We start from the raw sequence: 21,101 nt of genomic DNA on the forward strand, positions 1-21,101 counted from the left end.
CTAAAAACACAGTGTATATATGGGCATATCTGTTCTGCAGTGGTTACTGGGCTGCTTTCAAACTGATCCGCAGGTGCAGAGCACCTGCGGGTTACCTGCACTGAGCCATAGGCCCCTTTCACACGGTCAGTCAGACCCAACTGGACCCTCCATTCACCTCTAAGGATTAGCAGATGTAAATGGACTTGTATCCATTTACAAACACCTACCTTCAATCTGATACGCAAAAAAACAAAAAAAGTAGAGTGGGCTCTATAGAGTAGAGTAGGCTGCTATCCACCGGCTCCACTCCTTGTGGCCTGCAACCGGTTACCAAGATGCTTAAGGGGCCCTCGCTCTTCAAAAGGTTGGGCACCCTTGCTTTAAATGATGAATGTGAGCAGTGCCTATGCACAAAAAAACTCCCAAGAGCCTTATGACTGGCTATCCCTTTAAACATGGACTCAAAGCAGCATATATACCCTGATCAAAACGCACACTGCCCTTAACCCACCTAAACTTTGCCATTGTGGAGCTATGACACTTGATCTCACAATGTAAAAGAGAAGTATGGCCAAAGCTCTTTTGGCCATACTTCTTAGGTGGGTCACAGGGGTGCACTTACTTGTGCTCTCCTGTGACCCAGAATCAGCTGACAGTGGGCTAAAGCTCACTGTTGGCTGACATCACAGTCCGGCTCCAGACTCTGGAGGGATTCTGACTATAATGTTGGGATCCACCCATATGCCTTACAGACAGCTGGATCGGACTCTGTGGGCCAGATTCACAAAGAGATACGACGGCGTATCTCCTGATACGCCGGCGTATCTCTGAGATCCGACGGTCGGATCTATGCGACTGATTCATAAGAATCAGTTACGCATAGATCTCCCTTAGATCCGACAGGTGTAAGTGACTTACACTGTCGGATCTTAGGCTGCAATCTTCCGCTGTCCGCTAGGTGGCGTTTCGTGTTTTACTCGCGACGAATATGCAAATGTGGAGATACGCCGATTCAGAAACGAACGCCCGCCCGTCGCTTTTTTTTACGTCGTTTGCGTTCGGCTTTTTCCAGCGGATAGTTACCCCTGCTATATGAGGGGTAGCTAATGTTAAGTATGGCCGTCGTTCCCGCACCGAGTTTAGAATTTTTACGTAGTTTGCGTAAGTCAGTCGCGAATACGGATGGCCGTAATTGACGTTAACGCCGAAAACAATGACGTCCTAGCGACGTCATTTGGAGCATGCGCACTGGAGAATTTTGACGGCGGCGCATGCGCAATTAAAATCGCCGTGGGGACGCACCTGATTTAAATTGTACACTCCCCCTAGCCGCGGAATTTTAATTCCGCCGGGAGAGTTACGATCCGCCGGCGCAAGTTTGGAGGTAAGTGCTTTGTGAATACTGCACTAGCCTCGCAAAATTGCGCCGGCGGATCGTAAATCACATAGATTACGCGGATCTAAAGATCCGCTAATCTATGTGAATCTAGCCCTCTGTGTTCTTCTGAGAGCCTGAGCCAACCGTTCCCATTAATTCTCCTGCCCAGTGCTCAAGGCAGCACTGGAAAGGCAGAGAGCAGTGACTGACAGTCACCGCTCTGTTTTTATTTTTATTTATTGGTGTGCATCAAAATAACACAACATGGCAAGACAATATGAATGGGTACAAATAGGCCATGAATAACAGTCATCTACAAAACAAAATTAGAAAACCAAAAAACAATAGCGTATAGAAGACTGCACCACAATAAAAATTAGTCACTAGCACAAGTAGACCTTATTGAATCCCATATACATAAAATAACAGCTAGTGAAAAGAGTTCAGGTGGTGTACAAGCTTCAGAACCTGTACACATGGCCTTCGAGTAGGCATACCTATGGCATCAACGCACACCAGAAAACATTTTGAAATATTTTTAATGGGAAGAGTGACACCATAGGGTGTCTTGGGGGGAGGGAGGACATTAAAAGAAAAGAGAGAGAAAAAAAAAGAAGACGGGTAGAGGAAGAAGCAAAATAGATGGGTGAATAGAAGTGGTAGGGGCCACAGATCCTCAAATTGAATTGAATGCAGAAAATGCTTACAACTCTGTTCTTAGAGCAAACCCATGAACTGATTGATCAGCGGTCACGTGATTGCTCAGTTCTTGGGCTTCGAGCCAGCAGAGGACAGCTTGCAGCTTTGGACCAATGCTGCAGCAAATAGGTAAGTATGTATGTTTTTATTTTTTTATAACCCTGCACTTCTCCTTTAATGATCATATCTTGAGGTGATATACAGTTGCCTGCACTGTTCACCTTAAATTCATTTTCATTGACACTCATTAAATATACAGTTTAACTACTTAAGCCCCGGAGGATTTGGCTGCCCAATGACCAGCCATTTTTTTTTTGCGATTTGGCACTGCATCATTTTAACTGACAATTGAGCAGTCATGCGACGTGATCTCCTTTTTTCCCACAAATAGAGCTTTCTTTTGGTGGTGTTTGATCACCTCTGCGATTTTTATTTTTTGCGCTATGAACAAAAAAAGAGAGTCAATTTCGAAAAAAGCTATATTTTTTACTTTTTGCTATAATAAATATCCCCAAAAATACATTAAAAAAATGTTTTTTCCCTCAGTTTAGGCTGATATGTATTCTTCTACATATTTTTAGTATAAAAAAAAATCGCAATAAGCGTATATTGATTGTTTTGCGCAAAAGTTATAGCGTCTACAAAATAGGGGATAGATTTATGACATTTTTCTTATCAATTCTTTTTTTACTAGTAATGGCGGCGATCTGCTATTTTCATCGGGACTGCGACATTATGGCGTACAGATCTGACACTTTTGATACCATTTTGGGACCATTGTCATTTATACAGCAATAAGTGCTATAAATAGCCACTGATTACTGTATAAATGACACTGGCAGGGAAGGGGTTAAACACTAGGGGGCTGTCAAGGGGTTAGGTGTGTCCTAGGAAATGATTCTAACTGTGGGGGGGATGGGCTACCACTGACATCACAGCGATCAATGCTCCCGATGACAGGATAGCAGTAGATCTCTGTCATGTCTCTAGGCAGAACAGAGAAATGCCTGGTTTACATAGGCACCTCCCCGTTCTGCCTCTCGGTCTCACAATCGTGGGCCGCCGGCGAACGTCCAGTTCACGGGACCCGTGGGCACGCTCCCGTACGGCAGAAAATTCAAAGGGACGTACCTGTACGCCCATTTGCCTGCCTGTGCCATTCTGCTGACGTACATCTGTGTGCGCTGGTCAGAAAGCGGTTAACAAATAGCTTTATATTTAACTCTATACCTAACATTTGTAGCTGTTTGCACAAACCTTTACATTATTGCATGCTTGAAGACAGCATTTCATTAGTCATGTATTTGGGCCTCATTCACATGAGTGTGCTACAGCATACACCCATGTGAGGGCCGTGTTCTTCACACTGGGATGCACAGGTGTTGAATGCATTCCCATGCAGGCAGTCCTATTCATGTTAATTAGGATTCAGCGGCTGCACAGCCCCTGTTCTGTGTTGGCAGCCATACCACTTTAAATGTGCTGCATTTTACTTGCTTTAACTAGTTCCTAACCACCTGGCTCACCTGTGTGAATCGCCGTCACTGTACGTCGGACGTGCGTGCGCAGGCAGGTGACGCGTGCACCCGCTTTCCCTGCGACGATCGGATTCATTCCAGAACCGATCAGGCCCATTCCAATAAATACCACATTTAAATGGCCTTAATCAACATAGAATTACAAAAAGCAGTGGTGAGATGTAAACTGCAATAACTTTTAGCAATCAGTGCCATTTCAAACTAATTTTAGTTTGAGTCATTATATCATTGGATTGACATTTGTTACTATAGGTTACTACACTTTACATGTTTATAATTTTTATTTACAGAGTGTTATTGAATAAATATGCCTGTATTCAGATAATCTTTAATTGACGTTTTTAAAAATATTTTATAAATGTATTTATTTTTTTACAGGTTTTTCCAAAAGTTAGATACATCCCCCTTCTAACATACATTAGGCACCTCTGCCCTATATTAGCCCCACTTTTTTTAAGTACTGTATATGAACAGGTTTTATGCTGTAAAACTGTCTATAATGGGCTAAAACACAAACAAAACCAGATCGTTACAGGTATTTTACATCATGTGAGCTGCTGGAACATTTGATTTGATTTTAGCCTAAATTATTGTATGAATATTTTAAACATAATTTATTACATCAAATAACACATCCACATCTGGTTTAGGTGTTATGTTGGATTAGCTATCCTAGAGCAGGATGGTGGCCCTGGTACAAGAACACAAGAGTCAGTAACTTATCTCCAGCAAGGCATGGAAACTTTTCTTAATGATCTTCTTACACAAGAAGGGTAAGGTCGAATTAATTCAACATCATTTGGAGTATGTGCCTATATAGCCATTAATGGCTAACGCAAGTAAAATCTGATGCCGTGACAACTTTAACCACTTCAGCTCCAGAAGAATTTACCCCCTTCCTGACCAAAGCACTTTTTACAATACGGCACTGCATTGCTTTAACTGACAATTGCACGGTCATGCCAAGTTGCACCCAAACAACATTTTCGTAATTTTTTCCCCATAAATAGAGCTTTCTTTTGGTGGTATTTGATCACCTCTGCGGTTTTTCTTTTTTGCGCTATAAACAAAAGAAGAGCGACAGTTTTGAAAACACAATATTTTTTACTTTTTGATTTAATAAATATCAAAAATTAAAAAAAAAAAAAAAAAATTCCTCAGTTTAGGCCGATATGTATTCTTCTACACATTTTTGGTAAAAAAAATCTCTATAAGCATTTATTGATTGGTTTGCGCAAAAGTTATAGCGTCTACAAAATATGGGATAGATTTATTGCATTTTTTTTTTTTACTAGTAATGGCAGCAATCTACGATTTTTATTGTGACCGTGACATTGCGGACATATCGGACACTTTTGACACATTTTTGTGACCATTCACATTTATACAACGATTAGTGCTATAAAACTGCACTGATTACTGTGTAAATGTGACGGGCAGGGAAGGGGTTAACACTAGAGGGCACTGAAGGGGTTAAATATGTTCCATAGGGAGTGATTCTAACTGTAGAGGGCGGGGACTCACAAGGGGAGGAGACCGATTTGTGTTCTTCTGTACTGGGAACACACATCGGTCTCCTCTGACAGGACATGGATCTGTATGTTTACACACACAGATCCACGGTCCTGCTGTGATCACAGGCAATCGCGGGGGGCCAGGCGGACATCGAGGCCACCGGGGAAGCACATCGGGTCGTCATATGGACGTCATATTACTATGGGCGGGATCTGAAGTGGTTAAAGAATGAGGAAATACATATTTATTTATTTTTAGTACAGGTACTTATATAGTGCTGTCAATTTACATAGCGATTTACATATATATTGTAAATTCACTTCAGTCTCTGCCTTTAAGGAGCCTACGATCTAAGGTCCCTAACTTAATTTCCCCCCGGGAGAAGACAGTGATTATTGCTAGTGGCTAAAACAACCGCTAGCAATAATCGCTTGTAAAATCTGGCAGGCTGGTTGTACGCAAGTTGATAGATCGATCAACTTGGGTACATTGAGCCTGCCTATGCTAGGTTCGAACCGTCTATGGTCGGTTTAAGCCTGCTTTAGTAAACTGAAATTTACTTGGTTGTTGTGAATACAACACTTTGCATACCATCTTAATCTGTATATTTTATAACCTGCATGTATATTACTTAATCTGTATATTTTATAACCTGCATGTATATTACTTAATCTGTATATTGCACAAATTCCACAGCTATTTATGATAACGTAAAATGGAAAAGTTTTATAAGAAATTAAGTAATACATTTGATTCCTAAAACACATCTGCAGATGGCACAATTGTTACTTATTATAACTCTGGCATGCATTTCTACAGTTAAATCAGCAGTAGGGATGAGCTTCGGGATTGAGTCAAACTCATGTTCGACTCGAACATTCCCTGTTCGCCGAACAGCGAACAATTTGGGGTGTTCCCAGGAAGTTCGTGTGAACTTTAGAACCCCGGTAAAGTCTATGGGACTCGAACGTTTTAAATCTAAAGTGCTAATTTTAAAAGCTAATATGCAAGTTATTGTCATAAAAACTGTTTGGGGACCTGGGTCCTGCCCCAGGGGACATGTATCAATGCAAAAAAAAATAATTTAAAACTGCATTTTTTTTCGGGAGCAGTGAATTTAATAATGCTTAAAGTGAAACAATAAAAGTGAAATATTTCTTTACATTTTAACCTAGGGGGGGTGTACAGTATGCCTGTAAAGTAGCGCTTGTTTGCCGTGCTTAGAACTGTCCCTGCACAAAGTATCATTTCTGAAGGAAAAAAAGTAATTTAAAATCACTATCGGCTATAATGAATTGTCAGCTGGCAAAAAATGTGTGGGGGTCCCTCCAAATTCAATTACCAGGCCCTTCAGGTCTGGTATGGATTTTAAGGTAAACTCCACCCAAATAAAAAAAAATGGCGTGGAGTTCCCCCCCAAAATCCACACCAGATCCTTTATCCATGCACGCAACCTGACAGGCTGCAGAAAAAGAGGGGGGGCGAGAGTGCCCCCCCTCCTGAACCATACCAGGCCACATGCCCTCAACATTGGGAGGATGCTTTGGGGGTCTGTGACCCCTCAAAGCACCATGTCCCCATGTTGATGGGGACAAGGGCCTCATCCCCACAACCCTTGCCCGGTGGTTGTGGGGGTCTGCGGGCAGGGGGCTTATCGGAATCTGGAAGATCCCTTTAACAAAGGGGACCCCCAGATCCCAGCCCCCCCTATGTGGATTGGTAATGGGGTACATTGTAAGAAAGAAAGAAAGTGTAACAATTGTAAAAAAAACTGCTGAAAATTGCCTTTTATGATTGTACGGTATTCTGAGAAGTATGTAAATGATCAGGCTAGATATTCTGAACTCCACACGTTCTAGGCTTCTTGCTGTCTCTCTGATATGGCACAAAGTCATATGGCAAGAGGCTGTAGCCTGGCCCAGAGATACTTGTTAAGAGTTTATGCAATCTGTCAGCAATTGATTACATCATACTTGGATTAGGGTAAAATTGCACAATAGAAATGTTACCCGGATTTTTGGGATCAGTGCTTGAATTTGTTCATTTCCTGTAGTTGTGCTTTAATTAAGCTTACAAAATATGATTGTCTGTTTCAGTTCTGGTCTTCTTCTGGCCGAAAATCCACTTTGTCTTTTCAACACTCAGCTACTCAGCGGGTTTGTGAAATTTGGACAATTACTTAGGACCCTTTCCATTCATTCTTCCCCCACTCTCATGAGTTCTCAGCAGGTTCTTCAAATGTAAGTAATAAAATCAATTAATACTGTTGTTTTATAGTAAGATTACTTATTAGGAATAATGTTGGGAAGAAAGATGTGTGACAGAAGAAGCAGTGGCATTGGAAGGAGAAGTTACCATTGCACGTGAGAATCTGGAAATGCAAAGGGCAGTCCATTCAAACGTGATATTTTAGTTAGAATTTAAATGTAGTGTACCAAGTTGGCCGTTGGCTCGGGGGGGGGGGGGGGTTAGTGTCCCTGCCCACCTTTGTGTGCTCCGGCAAATCCTGTTGTATTCTGTATAATATAAAATAAATAATAAATGTATGGGTGAGAGTGGACGCCCCTCCTAATTGCTACAGCAGGTGTTCAGAAACAGGATCTCAAACACTAAAATATATCTTGAGAGATATTAAATATCGTCAGGTTATTTCATTCTCCTGTATCTATCAAAACCTTAGTTTTAGGTATTTTTTTTTGGTGCCCTAACTTTAGTCAGCAAGCGTATTGCTGTCTAAAGTATGGCCGTCGTTCCCGCGTCGAAATTCAAAATTTAACGTCGTTTGCGTAAGCCGTCCGGGAATACGGAATTACGCTACGCGCGTCGCCGTTCGAAAAGATGATGTCACGGCGCGCAATGCACGACGGGAGTTCGGAAACGGAGCCTGCGCGGTAGGTCCGGTGCGGGAGCGCGCCTAATTTAAATGGCACATGCCCATTTAAATTGGCCCGCCTTGCGCCGAAAGCCGCCGGTGTAGGTTTTCATCGCAAGTGCTTGGTGAATCAGGCACTTGCGATGAAAAATTGCGGCGGTGTAACGTATCTACGATACGTTACGCCGCCGCTCTGGCCCACTGTCTCTTTAACAAAAACTCAAGGCTGATGTATTAAAACGTGATCTGCAGAAACTTCCACCGGTATGTGTAAAACATAATATAATTCAGCTGCTAAGTATACCTGCCCTCAGATACATGCGTACTAATTATAGGGCACACACCTAAAGTGATTTTTTCTAAATAACATACATGCAAATAAGCATATACAAGCATGCAAATGAACTCCAGCGAGTTGAAGGAAAAACAACTGTCAGCTCCGGTTTGAGCCTCTGTACTAACTATGCAAAGCTAGTATATCGATCTCTCCCGCTGAGCTGTTGTGTTCTGACAGAGGGATGGCCTCCCTGCCAGAACACACTGCCATTGGCTGAGGCCCCGTACACACGGCCGAGGAACTCGACGTGCCAAGCACGTCGAGTTCCTCGTCGAGTTCTGGGATGAAGCCGCAGAGGAGCTCGGCGGGCCGCCTTCTCCCATAGAACAATGAGAAAATAGAGAACATGTTCTCTATTTTCTCGTCGAGCTCCTCGGCGGCTCCATCGAGCCAAAACTGTACAGACGACAGAGTTTCTCGGCAGAATCCGGGTTTTGACCGAGTTTCTCGGTGAATTCTGCCGAGAAACTCTGTCGTGTGTACGGGGCCTGAGAGTGCTGATCGGGAGAAGGCCGGCTGATGATTTTCATTCTCGTCCAACAGAAGCTGGCCAAATGGTCAGCTTCTGTCAGATAGGGTGGCATATATAGAGCCAAATTTCGGAAGTCTTTTTGAAGCGGGCGATGTCTCCCGACATTGGCCCGTGTGTACAGGGCTTTAGCCTCCAGTTTGAAAAGTAGTAGTATTACTGTAGACAAGCATTGAAAATCTGCTGTTTTTACTATGTGCAACACTATGGGCAGGGCCGGGGCTACCACTAGGCAAACTAGGCAGCTGCTTAGGGGGCACTGCTGCCTAGGGCGCCCAGCCACTGGTGTTCCTACTCTCTTCTCTCTACACCAAGCAACTAAGTCTCAGCATCAGCAGGCAGCCGCCACTCCATTCGCACATAGGGTCAGAGGCGCAGGGGCAGAGGAAGCCTGTGTCTGTGTGCCGACTCCCGAATAAATAGAAGCAAGCAAACATTCATTGATGGGCACTGGTAGGCTGCATTGATGGATGCTGGTAGGCTGCATTGATAGGCGCTGGTGAGGCTGCATTTGATCGGCACTGGTAAGGCTGCATTAATGGGCGCTGGTAACGGTTGCATTTGATGGGCGCAGCATTGAAAAGGTGGAGTATACATGGGCAGGGGGAAAGGGGGTGGAGTCAGGGGTGTGGCCAAGGAGGGGGGGGCAGCAAAATGAGGTTTCGCCTAAGGTGTCAAAAATCCTTGCACCAGCCATGACTATGGGGTTGATTTACGAAAGGCAAATAGGCTTTTCACTTTGCAAGGGAATTTTTCCCAGAACTTAGATAATGTGGTGAAATTTTACTTTGCAAAGAATACCCAATCACGTGCAAGAACAATGAAAACAGCTATTTTGTTTGCACGTGATTGAATGCCAGAAGCCGGCATAGCTTCACCTCATTCACTAAGCTCTCGGGAAAACTTTGATAAGTTATATTTCTCTCTACAGTAAGGCCAGCCATACACGAAATGGTTGCAGAAAATAAATTTGCTCGATTCCCCTATCAAACCTGGAGGTGTTGATGTGGGAATCCCTCCTGCTGGGCCATTGTCTTCTCCCAGCGGGGGAAGCCATCCCGTGCCGAAGAACACAGTGAATATTTCTAGCAGCTATAGCAGCTGCTTGTGATAATTGCAGGTAAAACCCGGCATGCTGGTTGTACCCAAGATAATTTATCAACTTGGTACATTCAGCCTACCCATACACGGTTTGAATCTCTGCCGGATTCTGTTGAACCTGCCAAGATTCAATGGGCCAGATTCACAAAGCACTTACGCCGACTTATCTCGAGATGCGCGGCGTAATTGAAAAATGCGATACGCCTGAAATCCATTTTTTTCCGTCCTACCTAAAAAAATTACACCGGCGCTTCTTCGAGCACAAAATACGCTAGACACACCGCTGTTTTGACAGGCAAAGATGCAAATGAGGGAGATAAGGCGATCCACAAAATTAAGTGTGTGCGGCGTAGATTACACCCTGTGCGCATCTGCTAGTTTCATGATGTAAAATTACACTTTATAAAAGGTGCCCTAACTTTACACCAGCCGTGTAAATGTCAGCTAAAGCAACACCATTAAGGAAGAGATGAGCACACACACTTGCAGGACAACAATCTGAATGCCACCATGCCAGGGGCATCCATGCTCATAGCTATACTAGTGACTTTAGTAACCCAGGGTACCCCCTCTTCTGAGGGCACAGCAGCCAGGACAAAAATCAAACCACACAAGCAGACAGCTAATACAAATTCAAAAACAAACACCGAAAAAACAAACAGAAAAAACACTCAGAAAAAAAACACAGCTACTACACTCTACTACTCCTCCAAATCTTTTATCTAACACTAAACTCACCAACACACACCAACAGACGACAGAGCAAAAGCAACTTGCTTGAGGAAGGGGAAAACAGGGATGTACTTTTGCAAGGGAAGTGTGTTTGTCTGGGGCTATTTATACACAGGGCGGTTCTCAAACTAAGTACGCTTGGCCTTTTACCTATCTCACTGATTGGGCCGAGCCAAGTTCTGAGCATGCCCAGTGAGGTGCAGATTCGTGCGCGCATGCGCAGTACGGCCGGCCCTTCATTTGCTTGGGGTCATGGCTCATTTCAATGGAGCACGCCCACTTCCTTCCCACTTGCAATAACCCCGCCTTACGCCACGGGATTTAAGTTACGCTGGCGCAAATTTGGGCGCAAATGCGCTGTGGATACGGCACTTACGACACAAAATTAAGGCTCCGTAACTTAAATGACATAAGTTTGGAGTAACTTAATTTGCGCCGCTCTACGTGAATCTGGCCCATACTGTGTATGGCCTGCCTAAGTTTCAAAGCTAAGAATAAGTCTGTTTTATGAAAATCCATTAGCTTTGAAAAATATGCTTGTATACTAAGGATGGTGCAGAGAAGAGCCACTGATGGCAACCGATCAGAATTAAGCTTTCCCTCATCTAAAGCCATTAATGTGATTGCTTTCTATTTGACACAGCACTTTTCACATCATAGCTGCTGTTTGCTCTGCCTTATCCATTCCATCTAATCCGTTAGTTTGTATTTAATTGGTAAATTTACATTTCTATATTTCTTTTCATACTTGTTTACTTTTATTTTTTATGATCTATCCAGCTCACATTAGATTCATTCTAATTTATAGACTGACGTGTGTAGTGAGGAACTGCAGAATCCTCCGCACACAAACATCTGCGAGAAATGTTTATAGAGTCAACATGTTAGCAGTGGGCAAGAAGTGCGTTTACTGACACCTGTGCTGGCTGACAAGTACCAGTAAAATCTACAGAAGGAAGCTGGAAGGGGCATTTAAGGATACAAAGATTGCTCTTTGCACAGTATTTTTAAATACAAGGCATCTCTTTAAATATGCAGAAGTGTGTGGCTTACTGTAGATATGGCCTAAATTATTTTTTTTAACAATGTAACTTTAAAACACATTTTTTAGCAACAAGCCAAATAATTTTTGTATTTTATTTTTATTTTTTTATATATATTTTATTTATTATAGCGTGCAAACAGTAATCGTATATGAGTACACCTGTATATCTCCCAACTTTCTGAAATGGTAATGAGGGAAACCTATTAGAAAATGTATGTAGGCATAGGACACACATCTGCCACGCCTCCCTTGAAAGAAAATTTTACAAAAAAAAAAAATATTGTTTTTTTTTACCACTACTATTCATTTATATATTGGCTTTTGGAATTTACGAATGCAGCAATTTAGATATAGGATGAAAGGTTTAGCACTGCAAAACACTTTTTGAAAGATAAGTAGTACATTTTATATAGACCTGTATAGATCAGACCAAAATAAGGGACAAATGAGGAGGAAAGAGGGACAGAGGGACTTTTTTTCCGAATGAGGGACAGGCACTCTAAATCAGGGACAGTTGGGAGGTATGCACCTGGCAACCAAATTTAGCTTTCTGTAATTTAGGGCCGTTATGTACTATATGTACTTCAAACAGGTTCTCCATTCAAGTTGTAAAGAGGTCTACTGTAAGTCAAATGCACCTGTCAATGAATTCAGAATTATCTCTGAAACTTCTTAACCACTTCCGGACCGCCGCATGTACATATACCTGTACGTGCTCTGCTTGACGTGGGTCAGGGGTCCGATCGGGACCCCCCCCGGTACATGCGGCGGTTCCCGTGGCTTCAGGAGCGATCCGGGACGAGGGTGCGGCTATTCGTTTCTAGCCGCCCCCTCGCGATCGCTCCCCGAGGCTGAAGCACGGGGAGAGCCGTATGTAAACACGGCTTCCCCGTGCTTCACTGTGGCGGCTGCATCGATCGAGTGATCCCTTTTATAGGGAGACTCGATCGATGACGTCAGACCTACAGCCACACCCCCCTACAGTTGTAAACACACACTAGGTGAACCCTAACTCCTACAGCGCCCCCTGTGGTTAACTCCCAAACTGCAATTGTCATTTTCACAATAAACAATGCAATTTAAATGCATTTTTGCTGTGAAAATGACAATGGTCCCAAAAATGTGTCAAAATTGTCCGAAGTGTCCGCCATAATGTCGCAGTCACGAAAAAAATCGCTGATCGCCGCCATTAGTAGTAAAAAAAAAAATAATAATAAAACTATCCCCTATTTTGTAAACGCTATAAATTTTGCGCAAACCAATCGATAAATGCTTATTGCGATTTTTTTTACCAAAAATAGGTAGAAGAATACGTATCGGCCTAAACTGAGGAATTTTTTTTTTTTTATATATATGTTTTTGGGGGATATTTATTATAGCAAAAGTAAAAAATATTGCATTTTTTTCAAAATTGTCGCTCTATTTTTGTTTATAGCGCAAAAAATAAAAACCGCAGAGGTGATCAAATACCACCAAAAGAAAGCTCTATTTGTGGGGAAAAAGGACGCCAATTTTGTTTGGGAGCCACGTCGCACGACCGCGCAATTGTCTGTTAAAGCGACGCAGTGCCGAATTGTAAAAACTCCTTGGGTCATTTAGCAGCATATTGGTCCGGTCCTTAAGTGGTTAAACTAATGCCATCCGCAAAAGCCCAAAACCCATCCAATACTACTCCATAGCCCAGGTTCACACCAGTGCAGCTTTGAAGTTGTGTTACTTCAGCCAACTATCAGTACAATTTCATATGACATCTTCATTTTATTTGAATACAAGTCACACTGAAATCGCACAGAAATAGGACAGGAACCATTTTAAGAGCCTCAGCAATTTGAAAGGTTCCATTGCCGCAAATAGGGTGCGACTTATCGTGCGGCTTTGTTGCGTGTCAAGTCGAACTGGTGTGAACCAGGGCTTACTGTTGTGAGACCAATGGTCAATGATTGCGGATTAGCTGCTATGCGTTGCTGCATTAATTAAGTTAATTAATTAAAAAAATATCAGTATGTCAAATGTATGTCAATGTATGTCAATGTATGTCAAATTTCTGAAAACTTCTTAGCCCGTTGGGTCAAAAGCAGTTACGTTACATTTTGGACTTTAACCTGTATCAATCATCGTCTCAAAAAAAAAAAAATCCAAAATTTAGCTAAGTTTGGCACATCATTGGAGAGGAGCTTACATTGGCTGGCTACATATTGATTCTTCTCTGCTGAACTCTGTGTGTCTGACTTGCTTGTATTAGAAACTAGCTGAATACCCGGCGTTGCCCGGTCTTCCTATCTTAACCTTTTGGGGAGGAAAATCATAGTAATATAAATATACCCATCTTTTATATAAGGGTATACACAACCAGGAAGTGCCAGAACTTTATTGATTAGAACAGTACAGTGAAATATAATATAACACTGCCACAAACTGGCCAAATCATTGCTTTTACATATATATATTTTTTCAAATATATAAAGCGTATTTTTTTTGCATAATGTTTTACCAGGGTTGCAGATTGGTCTGCCAAGGCCTTGTGCCAGTGCCCACATCGAGGCATGGTCACACAGCAGTTAGAATGGGCTCTGCTGGAAGCGTGCTTTGGTCTCCTTGAGCTGCTGGTTGAAAAGTCTTCCAAAAATGAAGCCTGGATTGGGAGAAGATGTCAGGCCCTGTCTGCTTTAATACGTCTCGCCTCCATTCCTCCATGTAAGAAGCTGTTAGACTTGCAGGAAAAGGTAAATGACTGAGGTGATACTAGAATTCGTATGAAAATGTAAAAACTCTGCGAATGTCATTTGAAAGTACCTCGGATTGCGAGTAATGCGGTTAACGAGCATTTCACAATACAAGCAATTTATTTTTTAGAAGTTTCGTCTTGCAAAACGAGCAGGATTCAAGCCACTGCGGTTTGCAGTATCACATTTGGCCAATGGTTCGGGGGCGCCAGAGCTGATTGGAGCAGTTTGGAAATACTTGGAAACACTCGGAAATACTCAGTTCCTGGGTTTCCGAATGCAGCCGAGCAGTCTCCGGAGTATTTCTGAGTCTCTCTGGCACCCCCTACCTCTGACCATATGCAGTATTGCATGCTATAGAAGTCAATGTGGAACAAATTATTTTCGTTTCCATTGACTTCTATGGGGAAACTCGCTTTGATATGCGAGTGCTTTGGATTACAAGCATTCTTCTGGAACAGATTATGCTCGTAATCCAGGGTACCACTGTGCTTCAAAATTTTGTTTGCTTTTTACATTTAAACGGATGGACTTTCTGCAACAAAAAACACATTGGGCCATATTCTTAAACAAGTTACGTAGGCGTATCAGCAGATACGCCTACGTAAGTCCGTTTCCTATGTTTAAGTGTATTCTCAAACTGAGATACACTTAAACATGCCTAAGATACGACGGCTTGCGCCGTTGTATCTTAGGCTGCAATATTTACGCTGACCGCTAGGTGGCGGTCAGCGTAGAATATGCAAATGACTAGTCACGCCGATTCTCGAACGTACGCTTGCCCGCCATAGTGTTTTAACGTCGTTTCCGTAAGCGATACGCGGCGTAAAGATAAAGATGCCCCCTAGGTGGCGTACTCAATGTTAAGTATGGCCGTCGATCCCGCGTCGAAATTTCAAAATTAAACGTCGTTTACGTAAGTCGTCCGTGAATGGCGCTGGACGCCATTTACGTTACAGTCAAAACAAATGACGTCCGTGAGACGTCATTTAGCGCAATGCACGTCGGGTAATTTACCCGACGGAGCATGCGCATTACGATCGGCGCGGGAGCGCGCCTAATTTAAATGATCCACTCCCCCTGCCTGGATCATTTGAATTAGGATGGCTTACACGGGTGGACTTTACGCGATGCCGCCGCAAGTTCACAGGTAAGTGGTTTGGGAATCCGGCACTTGCCACTTAAACTTGCGGCGGCGTAACGTAAAGTACATACGTTCCGCCGCCTGAAATCTTTGAGAATATGGCCCATTCACTGTACACTTTGCGTACACACGGTCGGAATTTCCGATGGAAAAAGTCAGATGGAAGCTTTTCATCAGATATTTCAACCGTGTGTATGCCCCATCTGACTTTTTCCATCTGGAATTTTCGATGACTTAGATAGAGAGCAGGTTCTCATTTTTTCAGACGGAAAAAATTCCTATTGGAAAATCTGTTCGTCTTTATGGAATTCCGACGAGAAAAAAAACATGCATGCTCGGAAACAATTTGACGCATGCTTGGAAGCATTGCACTTCATTTTTCTCTGCTCGTCGTAGTGTTGTACGTCACCGCGTTCTTGACGGTCGGAATTTGGTGTGACCGTGTGTATGCAAGCCAATCTTGAGCGGAATTCCGTTGGAAAAACCATCCAACTTTTTTCCAACGGAAATTCCGATCGTGTGTACAGGGCATTAGAAGTTCATTTGTTTGAAAAAAAAATCCATGCCGCTTTTTTGAACTTTTTTGTCACTGTGGTCAAAAATGAACGTCGTTATTATGACCCAATGGTTAGGAAACGGAATAAACTTTCTTGAAGCAAAAAAATTCTAATCAGAATTTACTAATGTATGGCCAACTTAAGTGTCTGCAATATCACCTTCAAACAGTATGAAAGGCTTGTTGGATCTGGCTGAAAGATATTTTTTATTAGTCAGTTCTTATTACATGGTCTGCATAAGCTGTTTATTTGTTGCTTAGACTTGCATACATGAATAACTTGATATTTAGGAGTTTTCATTTGTCATTTAAGGTCTGTCAACTTGGGGTGATTTCCTCTCCCTGCAACAGCTCGGCCTTGTATTTACTGGGTACTGCTCAGCTTGCCCAGTACGATGACAGGCCCTCTTCAGAGCAAGCAAAGCAGGCTCTTTGGGATGCCAAACTCAGCTTTCAAGCCAGTATTCGCCTAGAAAATATGCCAACCAAAGGACAGCCACCAGCAGAACTAGCATGTAAGATCATCATGACAAATATACTAGCTGTACCTGTCCTCTAAATTGCCTAAATAAAGATTTGTTTTTAAGGAACCTAATTTTATTGGAAAAGATAATCCAAATGTGAGAGTACCAAAAGTAACTGGAGACAGGTTGTTTTAAATCCTGCCTTTTTGAGGTTTCTAAATGCTAAGGGCCGTTTGAAGGAATTTGGGGGCCCCAAGCAAGAAGCGGGGGAGGGGGCGTTGCTGAGTTTCAAGTTAAAAAGCAGGGGGGGCGGTCAGCTAGTACTTCTTCTGACTGCCTCCTCGGCATACCGCGCTGCAGAAGATTCAGTTTGCTGTTCCCGGCCGGACTGAAAGGAAGTGACCACTGAGTGTGTGCACTTTCTTTCAGTCCGGCCGGGAACAGGAAACTGAATCTCCTGTACCACGCGGTTACGGTACCCGGCCGGACTGCAGGAGGAATTAGGAAAGGAGCTCAGCCACGCTACAGGCTGCAGCATTTATAGGAAGCAGCGGCGCAGCGGCAGCGCTCTGCTGGGGCCCCAGGCCAGATCGGGGGCCCCAAGCAGTTGCTTGTTTTGCCTGTCCTGTTCCGACGGGCCTGTCCCCTGGACATTAAAGTGGCTGTTAACCCACTTATATAAAAACATCCTGTCTGTACTGTAATAAACCAGTAAATGTCCCTGTGCCTGTGTTAGGTAAAAATATGCTTATCTGTATGTATAACAGCACGGTTCCCAGAGCTCAGCTGCCTCTTCGGGTCTCCTCTCTTTCCGACTTACAGCTCCAGTGGGTGGGGCCGAGCGCTTCCTATGATGTCAGCTGGGGAGGAGAGAGGAGAGAGTGAAAGCCAAGTCAGGTTAGCACTGGGAGCCGCGCTGTTATACATACAGATAAGCATATTTTCGACTTTAGTAGTCTAACAAAAGCCAATTATTAGTAATATGATACAATGGAACAGTTTTTATGAGGATGTAATTTCCAATTTTTTGGACCTATGGTAGATGGGATACTCTGTTCCCAATTTTCGAAGGATATAATGGGCCATGTAATTTTGGTGGTGGTGGAGATGACTTCCTAGGGTGAACAAAGCAGCTTGTACACACTGTAACATTTGAAACAGCCCTTTATGTCATTGCATTCCATTAGGTTGATTTCTCATCTCTGCAACCTACTCATGGTCCTCACTGTACAGAAAATTATCTTTCACCAGGGAGGGTTATAAAAGCTTATGTACACGCTTTAAAGCTGGAAAGCCATACTCCCTTCTTTATCTGCATTTCCCTATTTTCTATCAAGGTTATTAGAGTAGTCTTTTCTTTTTAGTTAAGTTGAGGTTATTTTATGGTGGAGTGTGTGAAAAAGTCTACACAATTGGCCTTGACTACAGCCTTAAAATTGGTCACAAAGTTGCCTTTGTATTGAGTCAGACTTTTTATTGCATTTTGTAAACATTAAGCGGGGCGTGTCCGCGTCGTCGCCGCGATGATGACGCGGCGATGACGCGGCGACGTGGGCGGGCCTGCCATTTAAAGGCTTCCACGCATGCGTCGAAGTCATTCGACGCATGCGAGGGACGGCGGGCGCTCGGACATGTACGGTAGGTCTGTACTGACGACAGTACATGTCCGAGCGGGCAGGATTCCAGCGGACGGTTTTAAAACACGTCCAGGAATATTTGTCTGCTGGGAAAAGGCCTGGCGGGCAAATGTTTGCTGGAATTCGGCCCGCTCGCGCCTACACACGACCGAACATGTATGCTGAAACTGGCCCGCGGACCAGTTTCAGCATACATGTTTGGTCGTGTGTACGGGGCCTGAGTGTATTACATTTTGGGTGCGCTGCCTGTGAGCGTATTATATTTTGGTGGGCTGCCTGTGAGTGTATTATATTTTGGATGGGATGCCTGTGAGTGTATTATATTTTGGGTGGGCTGCCTGTGAGCGTATTATAATTTGGATGGGCTGCCTGTGAGCGTATTATATTTTGGATGGGCTGCCTGTGAGTGTATTATATTTTGGATGGGCTGCCTGTGAGCGTATTATATTTTGGATGGGCTGCCTGTGAGTGTATTATATTTTGGGTGGGCTGCCTGTGAGTGTATTATATTTTGGATGGGCTGCCTGTGAGCGTATTATATTTTGGGTGGGCTGCCTGTGAGTGTATTATATTTTGGGTGGGCTGCCTGTGAGCATATTATATTTTGGATGGGCTGCCTGTGAGTGTATTATATTTTGAATGGGCTGCCTGTGAGTGTATTATATTTTAGGTGGGCTGCCTGTGAGTGTATTATATTTTGGGTGGGCGTGTGAGTGTATTATATTTTGGATGGGCTGCCTGTGAGCGTATTATATTTTGGATGGGCTGCCTGTGAGCGTATTATATTTTGGATGGGCTGCCTGTGAGTGTATTATATTTTGGGTGGGCTGCCTGTGAGTGTATTATATTTTGGATGGGCTGCCTGTGAGCGTATTATATTTTGGGTGGGCTGCCTGTGAGTGTATTATATTTTGGGTGGGCTGCCTGTGAGCATATTATATTTTGGATGGGCTGCCTGTGAGCGTATTATATTTTGAATGGGCTGCCTGTGAGTGTATTATATTTTGGGTGGGCTGCCTGTGAGTGTATTATATTTTGAGTGGGCTGCCTGTGAGTGTATTATATTTTGGGTGGGCTGCCTGTGAGTGTATTATATTTTGAGTGGGCTGCCTGTGAGTGTATTATATTTTGGGTGGGCGTGTGAGTGTATTATATTTTGGATGGGCTGCCTGTGAGCGTATTATATTTTAAATGAGCTGCCTGTGAGTGTATTATATTTTGGGTGGGCTGCCTGTGAGTGTATTATATTTTGGGTGGGCTGCCTGTGAGCATATTATATTTTGGATGGGCTGCCTGTGAGCGTATTATATTTTGAATGGGCTGCCTGTGAGTGTATTATATTTTGGGTGGGCTGCCTGTGAGTGTATTATATTTTGAGTGGGCTGCCTGTGAGTGTATTATATTTTGGGTGGGCTGCCTGTGAGTGTATTATATTTTGAGTGGGCTGCCTGTGAGTGTATTATATTTTGGGTGGGCGTGTGAGTGTATTATATTTTGGATGGGCTGCCTGTGAGCGTATTATATTTTAAATGAGCTGCCTGTGAGTGTATTATATTTTGAGTGGGCTGCCTGTGAGTGTATTATATTTTGAATGGGCTGCCTGTGAGTGTATTATATTTTGGGTGGGCTGCCTGTGAGTGTATTATATTTTGAGTGGGCTGCTTGTGAGTGTATTATATTTTGAGTGGGCTGCCTGTGAGTGTATTATAATTTGGATAGGCTGCCTGTGAGTGTATTATAATTTGGAATGGCTGCCTGTGAGTGTATTATATTTTGGATGGACTGCCTGTGAGTATATTATATTTTGGGTGGGCTGCCTGTGAGTGTATTATATTTTGAGTGGGCTGCCTGTGAGTATATTCTATTTTGGATGGGCTGCCTGTGAGTGTATTATATTTTGAGTGGGCTGCCTGTGAGTGTATTATATTTTGGATGAGCTGCCTGTGAGTGTATTATATTTTGGATGGGCTGCCAGTGAGTATATAATATTTTGGGTGGGCTGTCTTGTGGGAGTATAATATTTTAACTTGAAAGGTAGGCTGAATTGTTTTTATTTCATGTGTGTTGCAGCTCAAAAATGGTGGCAGGAATGGAAAGCTATAGAAGAAAGGGAAAAACAAAAACAGCTGAACCAAACTAATGCAGATAAACCAATAACTTCTACCACAGCTGCTACAAGAGGTACTCCAAAGGGAAGAGGAGCAGCTCCAATGTCCAGAGGAGCAAATACAACATCTAGACTCAGTCCTTCTAAGAGAGGAGGCACAGTCACACAAGGAGGAGGAAACACTAAAACAGGAACACCTAAAGGGGGGAACATTAAAACAGACATAGTTGGAGGAAGCAGTAATAACTCAGGGTCCACTAGCGTCTCCAGGTATGTAGTATTTAAAAAAACTCATGTGAAGTCCTGATGTATACTGGTGAGATATACATGGGTAGGTATGAAATAGATATTATTAAGATATACAGAGATAAGCCAATATGTGAAACAAAGTAAATATTAGTGACCAGATTAAATTTTTAATAAGTCACACCCCAGAAAATTGAATTTGGATTGACTGTTTTAGATTAGTTTTTGCTTACTTGTTTCTGAAAATTCTAGTTAGATGGGCTATCATGCTGACCCTACTGCTCATTACATTGACCTAAAAAGTATGCTAAACTGCTTACTTTTTCTTGTTCTGTGACTTGAATAGTATTAAAGCCAGAGGGTAAGCAATACAGCCAGGTACCTAGCTTTTTTGTGTTTTTTTTAATACATTTAGATCAGGGGTGTGAAACCAGTGGCCCGTGGGCCACATGCAGACCAACGGAATTCAGCGTGTGGCCCGGGCATGTCTGGAGAG

General features: G+C 43.0%; 1 protein-coding gene across 2 annotated transcripts in view; it reads left to right on the plus strand.

The window, feature by feature from the left end:
• Positions 1-21,101, plus strand: part of LOC120937775 — a 113,987-nt gene that overhangs the window by 73,988 nt on the left and 18,898 nt on the right. For both annotated transcript variants that reach the window (XM_040351256.1, XM_040351257.1), the window contains exons 13-17: positions 4,248-4,370; positions 7,209-7,352; positions 14,223-14,451; positions 16,465-16,666; positions 20,323-20,629. In XM_040351256.1, coding sequence (XP_040207190.1) covers positions 4,248-4,370; positions 7,209-7,352; positions 14,223-14,451; positions 16,465-16,666; positions 20,323-20,629 — 1,005 coding nt within the window. The remainder of the gene's footprint in view (positions 1-4,247; positions 4,371-7,208; positions 7,353-14,222; positions 14,452-16,464; positions 16,667-20,322; positions 20,630-21,101) is intronic.

The sequence above is a fragment of the Rana temporaria genome, chromosome 4, assembly GCF_905171775.1.
Source record: "Rana temporaria chromosome 4, aRanTem1.1, whole genome shotgun sequence".
Lineage (NCBI taxonomy): Eukaryota > Metazoa > Chordata > Amphibia > Anura > Ranidae > Rana > Rana temporaria.